General features: G+C 45.8%; 1 protein-coding gene across 1 annotated transcript in view; it reads left to right on the top strand.

The window, feature by feature from the left end:
• The first annotated feature begins 9,654 nt into the window (after positions 1-9,654).
• Positions 9,655-12,477, top strand: part of LOC115132666 (transmembrane protein 64-like) — a 44,565-nt gene continuing 41,742 nt past the window's right edge. The window contains exon 1 of the mRNA XM_065020114.1: positions 9,655-11,223. Within this exon, the coding sequence (XP_064876186.1) occupies positions 10,504-11,223 (720 nt within the window). The 5' untranslated portion in view covers positions 9,655-10,503. The remainder of the gene's footprint in view (positions 11,224-12,477) is intronic.

Below are 12,477 nucleotides of genomic sequence, written 5' to 3'. Positions count from 1 at the left end.
CATTACCTCTCAGGAAGGAGACGCGTTCTGTCTCCTAGAGGGACCACTCAGCCGTATTACCTCTCAGGAAGGAGACGCGTTCTGTCTCCTAGAGGGACCACTCAGCCGTATTACCTCTCAGGAAGGAGACGCGTTCTGTCTCCTAGAGGGACCACTCAGCCGTATTACCTCTCAGGAAGGAGACGCGTTCTGTCTCCTAGAGGGACGTTCTGTCTCACAGAACAACAGCAAAGAACCTTGTGAAGATGGGAGGAAACAGGTACATAAGTATCTATATCCACAGTAAAACGAAAAGTGCAAATGAATCACAGAACAACAAAACCGCAAAGAACCTTGTGAAAATATCATACTTTTGATGCTGGAGATGAAACAAAAATAGAACTGTTTGGCATAAGTATCTATATCCACAGTAAAACGAGTCCTATATCGACATAACCTGAAAGGCTAGAAAAAATATGTGGATATATTGAAGCAACATCTCAAGACATCAGTCAGGAAGTTAAAGCTTGGCCGCAAATGGGTCTTCCAAATGGACAATGACCCCAAACACACTTCCAAAGTTGTGGCAAAATGGCTTAAGGACAACAAAGTCAAGGTATTGGAGTGGCCATCACAAAGCACTGACCTCAATCTAATAGATAATTTGTGGGCAAAACTGAAAAAGCGTGTGCGAGCAAGGAGGCCTAGAAACCTGACTGATTTTGGGCCAATATTCACCCAACCTGTTGTGGGAAGCTTGTGGAAGGCTACCCGAAATGTTTGACCCAAGTTAAACAGTTTAAAGGCAATGCTACCAAATACTAACTGAGGGTATGTAAACTTCTGACCCACTGGGAATGTGATGAAAGAAATAAAAGCTGAAATAAATAATTCTCCCTACTATTATTCTGACATTTCACGTTCTTAAAATAAAGTGGTGATCTAACTGACCTAAAACAGGGAATTTTTACTCTGATTAAATGTCAGGAATTGTGAAAAACTGAATTTAAATGTAGTTGGCTAAGGTGTATGTAAACTTCTGACTTCAAATGGCACCCTATTCCATTTTATGGGCCCTAGTTCAAATGTAGTGTGTATCCTATTGCACAATTACAACTCTCCTACGGTCTTCTATGGTAGGTAGAAATATACCCCAACTGACTGCATCCCAATCTCCAGACAGCAAGACTGGATCCCATCTCCAGACAGCAAGACTGCATCCCACCTCCAGACAGCAAGACTGGATCCCACCTCCAGACAGCAAGACTGCATCCCACCTCCAGACAGCAAGACTGGATCCCATCTCCAGACAGCAAGACTGCATCCCACCTCCAGACAGCAAGACTGGATCCCACCTCCAGACAGCAAGACTGCATCCCACCTCCAGACAGCAAGACTGCATCCCACCTCCAGACTGGATCCCCAATATCAGACAGCAATATTATTATGATTGTATTTCCAGTGCCCACCAGGAAGCAGTATGTGATGTGGGTGTTGTATTTCCAGTGCCCACCAGGAGGCAGTGTGATGTGGGTGTTGTATTTCCAGTGCCCACCAGGAGGCAGTGTGATGTGGGTGTTGTATTTTCAGTGCCCACCAGGAGGCAGTGTGATGTGGGTGTTGTATTTTCAGTGCCCACCAGGAGGCAGTGTGATGTGGGTGTTGTATTTCCAGTGCCCACCAGGAGGCAGTGTGATGTGGGTGTTGTATTTCCAGTGCCCACCAGGAAGCAGTGTGTGATGTGGGTGTTGTATTTCCAGTGCCCACCAGGAGGCAGTGTGATGTGGGTGTTGTATTTCCAGTGCCCACCAGGTGGCAGTGTGTGATGTGGGTGTTGTATTTTATGTCCCTCTTCATTCAAAGACTCAATCATTTTGATGCTGCATGTATTGCCAGTAGACATTGATTTAATTATGTCATGTTTTACCCCCTACACCACTTTCAATAACTTTGTAGAACAGTCATGTATGCCAAATAAAATCAAATGCTGTTTTGAAGTCGATAAAGCAAGCGTGCATTTTGGTAATATTGTAGTGTGTAAATATGATTGATCGTGCTATGTATTGGTATAAATCCAATCTTGCTTTTAATCAAGACATTGTGCTTATTAAGGAAGTTTATAACTCTTACAATTAAATTGTAAAAAACACCTATTTTTCGAAGTATCCAATTGGTAGTTACAGTCCCATCGCTGCAACTCTCCTACGGTCTCGGGAGAGGTGACAGTCGAGAGCCACCTATCCTCTGAAACTCGACCCTGCCAAGCTGCACTGCTTCTTGACACACTGCTCTCTTAACCCGGAAGCCAGACGCACCAATGTGTCAGAGGAAACGCCATCCAACTGCCGACCGGAGTCAGCTTGCAGGCACCCAGCCACCAACAGGGAGTTACTAGAGCTCGTTCGGCCAAACCCTCCCCTAACCCGGACGACGCTGGGCCAAACCCTCCCCTAACCCGGACGACGCTGGGCCAAACCCTCCCCTAACCCGGACGACGCTGGGCCAAACCCTCCCCTAACCCGGACGACGCTGGGCCAAACCCTCCCCTAACCCGGACGACGCTGGGCCAAACCCTCCTCTAACCCGGGCGACGCTGGGCCAAACCCTCCCCTAACCCGGACGACGCTGGGCCAAACCCTCCCTAACCCGGACGACGCTGGGCCAAACCCTCCCCTAACCCGGACGACGCTGGGCCAAACCCTCCCTAACCCGGACGACGCTGGGCCAAACCCTCCTCTAACCCGGGAGACGCTGGGCCAAACCCTGTCCTAACCCGGACGACGCTGGGCCCAACCCTCCCCTAACCCGGACGACGCTGGGCCAAACCCTCCCTAACCCGGACGACGCTGGGCCAAACCCTCCCTAACCCGGACGACGCTGGGCCAAACCCTCCCTAACCCGGACGACGCTGGGCCAAACCCTCCTCTAACCCGGACGACGCTGGGCCAAACCCTCCTCTAACCCGGGCGACGCTGGGCCAAACCCTGTCCTAACCCGGACGACGCTGGGCCCAACCCTCCCCTAACCCGGACGACGCTGGGCCAAACCCTCCCCTAACCCGGATGACGCTGGGCCAAACCACTAACCCGGACGACGCTGGGCCAAACCCTCCCCTAACCCGGACGACGCTGGGCCAAACCCTCCCCTAACCCGGACGACGCTGGGCCAAACCCTCCCCTAACCCGGACGACGCTGGGCCAAACCCTCCTCTAACCCGGACGACGCTGGGCCAAACCCTCCCCTAACCCGGACGACGCTGGGCCAAACCCTCCCCTAACCCGGACGACGCTGGGCCAATTGTGGGCCGCCTCATGGGTCTCCTAGTTACGGCCGGCTGTAACACAACCTGTTATCGAACGCGGAGCTGTAGTGATGCCTCAAACACTGATGCCTTAGACCGCTACGCCACTCGGGAAGCCCACTCTTACATTTATAATACTGCAGAAAACCTTCCCCAGGTTACTGTTCACACTAATGCCTCTGCAATTTTTATGGTCAAATTTGTCTCCGTTCTTAAAGATTGGAGTTATTGAGTCGTTGATTCTAGATGTCCGGGAAATAATCTACACTCAGGATCAGTTTTCATATAGCCAATTGAAATGTTGCGCTAGTGAATGTGAGCATCTCATTTAGGATGTCATCAGGTCCGCATGCTTGAAGTTTTTGGGGAGTCCAATGAATGTTGATCATCTATTAATTCTTGTTTGGATTTTCTATTTTTGTTGTTGCCAGAAGTTGTGTTTCCGTACTCCTTGGTGTCTGTTGCTTGCACTGTACTGGGCTTGTTGGTTCTGAGAGTTTTTAAAGGCTCACAGTAATGAAGGCGTAATTCACCATTATTTGGGTTTCTGTACTTTTGGTTTGCTGTGTTTTTCCTGATAGTTTTACAATCAGTTGTCATCTTTAGTTTTGTTTGTGCTTCTTTTGCTATTTGTCTGAAGATATTGATGTGTTTTACTGCTAGGTTGATGCCTTCTTTTCTGTGAGTGGATGAACTCAGAGTAATAAGTAACCCAGTAATGTATGGGAACTGTTTTACATGTACAGAGCATTCAGAAAGTATTCAGACCCCTTGACTTTTTCACACATTTTTGTTACATTATAACCTTATTCTAAAAGGGATTAAATAAATAATAAATCCTCATCAATGACATCACAATACCCTAATGACATCACAATACCCTAATGACATCACAATACCCTATAATGACATCACAATACCCTATAATGACATCACAATACCCTATAATGACATCACAATACCCTAATGACATCACAATACCCTAATGACATCACAATACCCTAATGACATCACAATACCCTAATGACATCACAATACCCTAATGACATCACAATACCCTAATGACATCACAATACCCTAAAATGACATCACAATACCCTAATGACATCACAATACCCTAATGACATCACAATACCCTAATGACATCACAATACCCTAATGACATCACAATACCCTAATGACATCACAATACCCTAATGACATCACAATACCCTAATGACATCACAATACCCAAACCCTAATGACATCACAATACCTAATGACATCACAATACCCTAATGACATCACAATACCCTAAAATGACATCACAATCACAATACCCTAAAATGACCAATACCCTAAAATGACATCACAATACCCTAAAATGACATCACAATACCCTAAAATGACATCACAATACCCTAATGACATCACAATACCCTAAAATGACATCACAATACCCTAAAATGACATCACAATACCCTAAAATGACATCACAATACCCTAAAATGACATCACAATACCCTAATGACATCACAATACCCTAATGACATCACAATACCCTAATGACATCACAATACCCTAAAATGACATCACAATACCCTAATGACATCACAATACCCTAAAATGACATCACAATACCCTAATGACATCACAATACCCTAAAATGACATCACAATACCCTAAAATGACATCACAATACCCTAATGACATCACAATACCCTAAAATGACATCACAATACCCCATAATGACATCACAATACCCTATAATGACAACACAATATCCCATAATGACATCACAATACCCCATGTGTGTAAATTGATGAAGATTTTTATTTTTTTATTTTAAATACATTTTAGAATAAGGCTGTAACGTAACAAAATGTGTAAACAGTCAGGAGTCTGAATGCTCTGCACATGTAAACCAGTTCCCATACATTACTGGGTGAACAACATGCCCAGCAGTCAAATGCAATTGGTATTAACCCCGTGGCTGGTGTCTGGGGAACTTGCTCATTAAGGGCTGGTTTCTCAAACACAGGTTAAGCCTCTAAAATGGCCCCTACAGCAACCCATGTGTAGCCTAGACACATTGTGGGCTATATATTACAGTAACATCTAGATAATTACATTAGCCATATTGTATTAATATTTCATTTGTTTACGTTATTCTTTAAAAAATAAATAAAAAAAGGTATCCCACAATGCTTTGGTTCCGACATCAAGCTGCAGTTGTTGAGGACAGGAAGGAAGACGGAGAGAGAGAGGCCCAACTCGGCGGAAAATCTGTCTTCTTCCAGCAGGTGGCGTATTCTCGTTGTTTCGTACACCATGCAAGGAGTTTTTGTATGGAGGCTAATGAGGGAATGTCTCGAATTTGGTCGACATAAAATGAATGGCTTATTTGCTACGTGAGTTTTATTTGCTCAAATATACGTTTCGTAATGATTAAGTTATGAGTGTACTGATATAAGTAGGAAATTCCCGGCAATTTTGAGAAAAACATTTATATCGGAGTTGCCTCGAGATGTTCATGCATATTCATGGTTGTGAGGCTACAGCAAAGCATCTCCACTGAATACAGGCAGTTGACGTCAACACCCCTCATCGAATATTCAAACGGAATTACAATAATGACATGACACCAAATAATGCGTGCAGAGCAGAATTAGGAAGATACCGGATAATTATCCAAATCCCGAAAAGAGCCGTTAAATTCTACAACCACCTAAAAGGAAGTGATTCCCAAACATTCCATAACAAAGCCATCACCTACAGAGAGATGAACCTGGAGAAGAGTCCCCTAAGCAAGCTGGTCCTGGGGCTCTGTTCACAAACAGACCCCACAGAGCCCCAGGACAACAGCACAATTAGACCCAACCAAATCATGAGAAAACAAAAAGATAATTACTTGACACATTGGGTTTAAAGTAGTTGAATGACCTGATGGTTAGTTGGTAGAGTCATTTAAACATGTAATTTTTTTATTTAACTAAATTTATTTAACTCCTCTGTTAGGTCTGGGCTCCTCTGTTAGGTCAGGGCTCCTCTGTTAGGTCAGGGCTCCTCTGTTAGGTCAGGGCCCCTCTGTTAGGTCAGGGCTCCTCTGTTAGGTCAGGGCTCCTCTGTTAGGTCCGGGCTCCTCTGTTAGGTCAGGGCTCCTCTGTTAGGTCCGGGCTCCTCTGTTAGGTCAGGGCTCCTCTGTTAGGTCAGGGCTCCTCTGTTAGGTCCGGGCTCCTCTGTTAGGTCGGGGCTCCTCTGTTAGGTCCGGGCTCCTCTGTTAGGTCAGGTCCGGGCTCCTCTGTTAGGTCAGGTCCGGGCTCCTCTGTTAGGTCAGGGCCCCTCTGTTAGGTCCGGGCCCCTCTGTTAGGTCAGGGCTCCTCTGTTAGGTCATTTAACTTTTTTCTCGCTTCCCCTTTCCCATTTTGTATCACAAAGTGTAATTGATCTATACTATAAACTGGCCATGTTCTGTTATAATCTCCACCCGGCACAGCCAGAAGAGCACCCCACATAGCCTGGTTCCTCTCTAGGTTTCTTCCTAGGTTTTGGCCTTTCTAGGGAGTTTTTCCTAGCCACCGTGCTTCTACACCTGCATTGTTTGCTGTTTGGGGTTTTAGGCTGGGTTTCTGTACAGCACTTTGAGATATCAGCTGATGTACGAAGGGCTATATAAATAAATTTGATTTGATTTGAGTTAGGGGGTGCGCAAATGCAACATATTGGATGCCAACAGCTGTCAAACTTTACCAAAGAGGATGTGTATCTTGTTAGTACAGAGTACCACAGTATGAGTCATAATACCCATAAAACCTAGTGGTCAAACAAGGAAATGGTTCCAATCATTTTTTTCCCAATAGGGGATTTTAGAAACATTTAAAATAAGGGCTGTGTTTCGTGTAGACTTAGTCTGACATTGCTTGTATCCCCCCCCCCCCCCCAATAAAAATGAGGCTATCATAAAGAAGTATAAATGCCTTGATAATGAGGCTATCATAAAGAGGTACAAATGCCTTGATAATGAGGCTATCATAAAGAGGTACAAATGCCTTGATAATGAGGCTATCATAAAGAGGTACAAATGCCTTGATAATGAGGCTATCATAAAGAGGTACAAATGCCTTGATAATGAGGCTATCATAAAGAGGTACAAATGCCTTGATAATGAGGCTATCATAAAGAGGTACAAATGCCTTGATAATGAGGCTATCATAAAGAGGTACAAATGCCTTGATAATGAGGCTATCATAAAGAGGTACAAATGCCTTGATAATGAGGCTATCATAAAGAGGTACAAATGCCTTGATAATGAGGCTATCATAAAGAGGTACAAATGCCTTGATAATGAGGCTATCATAAAAGAGGTACAAATGCCTTGATAATGAGGCTATCATAAAGAGGTACAAATGCCTTGATAATGAGGCTATCATAAAGAGGTACAAATGCCTTGATAATGAGGCTATCATAAAGAGTACAAATGCCTTGATAATGAGGCTATCATAAAGAGGTACAAATGCCTTGATAATGAGGCTATCATAAAGAGGTACAAATGCCTTGATAATGAGGCTATCATAAAGAGGTACAAATGCCTTGATAATGAGGCTATCATAAAGAGGTACAAATGCCTTGATAATGAGGCTATCATAAAGAGGTACAAATGCCTTGATAATCTTAACTATCTATATGTTATGATTAAATTGGTAAAATGTCTTTAAATCGACAATTCTGTGAACTGTCTTGTGCAAGTTTTAAATGGACACAACACGTGTTAGTAAAGGTGTCAGATGACCTGCAGGGATTTGTAGTCTTCAGTGATGTTTTCTTTGATGCTAATTAGCTTTTTTCGAATGTGAGAGTAAATAGAGGCTGAATATATTGATAACTCACCTGTGTTTCTAGGGTTTGACCGGTGTAGGCTGTCATTGTAAATAACTATTTGTTCTTGTTCTTTACTTAAATAAAGGTGGAACACCGATTGGAACCATTTCCCTGTTTGATTGGGTTTCAGTGTATAACTCGTACTGTGCTAGTCTATATCAGTACTGTTTGGTTTTGTCCAACGAGACATGGTGGGTTTAGTGTGTACAGAGAGAGAGAGTCAGGTGGGTTTAGTGTGTACAGAGAGAGTCTGGTGGGTTTAGTGTGTACAGAGAGAGATATTCTGGTGGGTTTAGTGTGTACAGAGAGAGAGAGTCTGGTTGGTTTAGTGTGTACAGAGAGAGAGATTCTGGTGGGTTTAGTGTGTACAGAGAGAGTCTGGTTTGTTTAGTGTGTACAGAGAGAGAGATTCTGGTGGGTTTAGTGTGTACAGAGAGAGAGATTCTGATGGGTTTAGTGTGTACAGAGAGAGTCTGGTGGGTTTAGTGTGTACAGAGAGAGTCTGGTGGGTTTAGTGTGTACAGAGAGATTCTGGTGGGTTTAGTGTGTACAGAGAGAGAGAGTCTGGTGGGTTTAGTGTGTACAGAGAGAGTCTGGTTTGTTTAGTGTGTACAGAGAGATTCTGGTGGGTTTAGTGTGTACAGAGAGAGAGAGTCTGGTGGGTTTAGTGTGTACAGAGAGAGTCTGGTTTGTTTAGTGTGTACAGAGAGAGTCAGGTGGGTTTAGTGTGTACAGAGAGAGTCTGGTGGGTTTAGTGTGTACAGAGAGAGAGATTCTGGTGGGTTTAGTGTGTACAGAGAGAGTCTGGTGGGTTTAGTGTGTACAGAGAGAGAGTCTGGTGGGTTTAGTGTGTACAGAGAGAGTCTGGTGGGTTTAGTGTGTACAGAGAGAGTCTGGTGGGTTTAGTGTGTACAGAGAGAGTCTGGTGGGTTTAGTGTGTACAGAGAGAGAGAGTCTGGTGGGTTTAGTGTGTACAGAGAGAGTCTGGTGGGTTTAGTGTGTACAGAGAGAGAGAGAGTCTGGTGGGTTTAGTGTGTACAGAGAGAGTCTGGTGGGTTTAGTGTGTACAGAGAGAGAGATTCTGGTGGGTTTAGTGTGTACAGAGAGAGAGATTCTGGTGGATTTAGTGTGTACAGAGAGAGAGAGTCTGGTGGGTTTAGTGTGTACAGAGAGAGTCTGGTGGGTTTAGTGTGTACAGAGAGAGTCTGGTGGGTTTAGTGTGTACAGAGAGAGTCTGGTTGGTTTAGTGTGTACAGAGAGAGTCTGGTGGGTTTAGTGTGTACAGAGAGAGTCTGGTGGGTTTAGTGTGTACAGAGAGAGAGATTCTGGTGGGTTTAGTGTGTACAGAGAGAGTCTGGTGGGTTTAGTGTGTACAGAGAGCGAGAGAGAGAGAGAGAGAGTCTGGTTTGTTTAGTGTGTACAGAGAGCGAGAGTCAGGTGGGTTTATTCCGCTGTGGTTCATAGGCCAGAACGGTAGTAAGTCACATGATCTGGTACTTGGCATTATGGGAAACAACCAGAGCTGTGGCTGGTGGATGAATAGCGTTCAACGTCAACACCATTTACTGTTGTGGGCTGAACAAGTAATAAGACGCAGCTGGCTATCAGACGGACTTAGACAACACGGTTATCACTGTGCACCAGGAAGACAAGGTCCATGTCCGGTGACTCTGCCGGTTGGGACGGGTTTCTAGGACTTTACACAGACGGCAGCTGACCGACTCGGTGGAGTAGCAACTCGCTGCTTTTCCGATCAAATAGGACAGACGACTCGCAAAAGTTGGGATTCTTGCACGGATTTATCTTTGGACCGTTTTCGTATCGATACGAATAGTTGACTTGATCAGCCGTTTTTTTTTTAGCAATACCGTGACTTTCTGGTTTGTTGTCGTCGTTTTGCCTCCGTTCTCCAGAATAACGGCGACCGATGCTTTTCAACGCACTGATTGTTTCATTTACGTTCGCCTCCGATTCGAGGCGATGTGGAAACGTTTTTTATAAATCATTGGACTGGCATGTCTCCCAATTTGGTGAATCCAAGATCAAGAACTGTCCGACTGAACGGTCATTCTTATGACGGCAACCCAGACGGGAAGAATTTCATTTTGAAGCCTATGGAAACAGTTACCCTCTATGCTGAAGAATAAGACATGTGTCCCCAACACAGAAACCATCGATAACCTTCCTCACTGTCAGCACGTCACCCCAATTTACCTTTCTCAGTTGTCACTGTTTATGATCAAGCGTCGTCGTTTCTACAAGATAAACGGTAAATATTCAAGTTCACACAAACGCTCCATCTTACATCTGGGCACAACCAGTCAGCGTGACTGTCCATCTTCCTGAGACTCCGCTGTCGGGCCACCATGTGGGGCGCAGGGTCGCCACCATCCCTGCAGGTCGTCCTAAAGGTCCTTAAACACGCTGCGGTCAAAGGACAGATCCAGCTGAACCGTTGGCTCCAGAGATCCTCCCCGGACGAGTGCGATAAAATGGACCTCTTGATATGCAACGCCTTTGACGAGAGAGGAGGCGCCGTCGGCAAGTCGGGTGGAGACCCGGAGAGCATCGTTGACACTGGCGTGTCATTCACCGGTGGCGCCACCAACGGGGAGTTCAGACACCCGTGTTGTATTACCACGTGTTGCTTCAAGAGTGCCCTCCTGGCATGCATTCTGACAGCTGTGTGCTTCTCCTCCGTGGCTCTAGTCCGACAGTACCTCAAGGACCTTCTTCTCTGGGTGGAGAGCTTGGACAGCCTGGTTGGAGCCATGCTGTTCATAGTTGGTCTGATCACTGTGTCCTTCCCATTCGGCTGGGGGTACATCGTACTGAACGTGGCTGCGGGATACCTCTATGGCTTCGTGCTGGGTATGGGACTGGTGATGGTGGGCGTGCTCATAGGTACCTTTGTGGCTCACCTGGTGTGTAAGAGACTGTTGACGGACTGGGTGGTCAACAAGGTGGGGAACTCTGAACAGCTCAGTGCTGTAATAAGGGTGGTGGAGGGGGGGAGTGGACTCAAAGTGGTGGCCTTGGCGAGACTCACGCCCATTCCCTTTGGACTCCAGAATGCAGTGTTCTCAGTGAGTATGGTTAAAATCTTACAAGTACAGTTGCTGATGGTGTCTTTGGTCCTTTCTCCATTGTCTGGTGAGAAACGGGAATGTGCTTCCCAAATGGCACCCTATTCCCTAAATAGCAGGGCTGCACAATTAATTGCATTCGTAATTTAAATATTGACATGTGCAATATCCATATTGCAATGTTTTTTTTTTTCTAGTTGACTCTTTGTCCTCTCTCCCTCTAACAGCTGCTTCCCACACACACCCCCTGTCACTCAAGTAGCTCCTCTGTTAGGTCAGGGCCCCTCTGTTAGGTCCGGGCCCCTCTGTTAGGTCAGGGCTCCTCTGTTAGGTCAGGGCTCCTCTGTTAGGTCAGGGCTCCTCTGTTAGGTCAGGGCTCCTCTGTTAGGTCAGGGCTCCTCTGTTAGGTCAGGGCTCCTCTGTTAGGTCTGGGCTCCTCTGTTAGGTCAGGGCTCCTCTGTTAGGTCAGGGCTCCTCTGTTAGGTCAGGGCTCCTCTGTTAGGTCTGGGCTCCTCTGTTAGGTCAGGGCTCCTCTGTTAGGTCAGGGCTCCTCCGTTAGGTCAGGGCAGGGCTCCTCCGTTAGGTCAGGGCAGGGCTCCTCCGTTAGGTCAGGGCCCCTCTGTTAGGTCAGGGCCCCTCTGTTAGGTCAGGGCCCCTCTGTTAGGTCAGGGCCCCTCTGTTAGGTCAGGGCCCCTCTGTTAGGTCAGGGCTCCTCTGTTAGGTCTGGGCTCCTCTGTTAGGTCAGGGCTCCTCTGTTAGGTCAGGGCTCCTCTGTTAGGTCTGGGCTCCTCTGTTAGGTCAGGGCTCCTCTGTTAGGTCCGGGCCCCTCTGTTAGGTCAGGGCTCCTCTGTTAGGTCAGGGCTCCTCTGTTAGGTCAGGGCTCCTCTGTTAGGTTAGGTCAGGGCTCCTCTGTTAGGTCCGGGCCCCTCTGTTAGGTCAGGGCTCCTCGTCCTCTGTTTAATCCAGTATTATTGTGGATGATGTTCTGTTAGGTCAAATACAGTCAACACATTGTTACAAACAAGAATGATGCTGCTTTCCACTTTACTTCCTAATATAAATCATTATATTTATATGATTTTAACAGTTCACCCAATTGTTTTCATTTTAAATAAGTCAAACTGCAATATATATATATATATTTTTTTTTTAAGTCTAAAATTGTCAATAGATTATTATTTTTTTCCCCCATATCTTTCAGCCGTGCTACATTGCATTATAAAGGGAATAAGGTGTCATTTGGAACAGACAGCA

Source organism: Oncorhynchus nerka, linkage group LG7 (genome assembly GCF_034236695.1).
Source record: "Oncorhynchus nerka isolate Pitt River linkage group LG7, Oner_Uvic_2.0, whole genome shotgun sequence".
In the NCBI taxonomy this organism is placed as follows: domain Eukaryota; kingdom Metazoa; phylum Chordata; class Actinopteri; order Salmoniformes; family Salmonidae; genus Oncorhynchus; species Oncorhynchus nerka.
The sequence above is the reverse complement of the archived record's forward strand: the minus strand, read 5'-3'. Positions and strand labels throughout refer to the sequence as shown.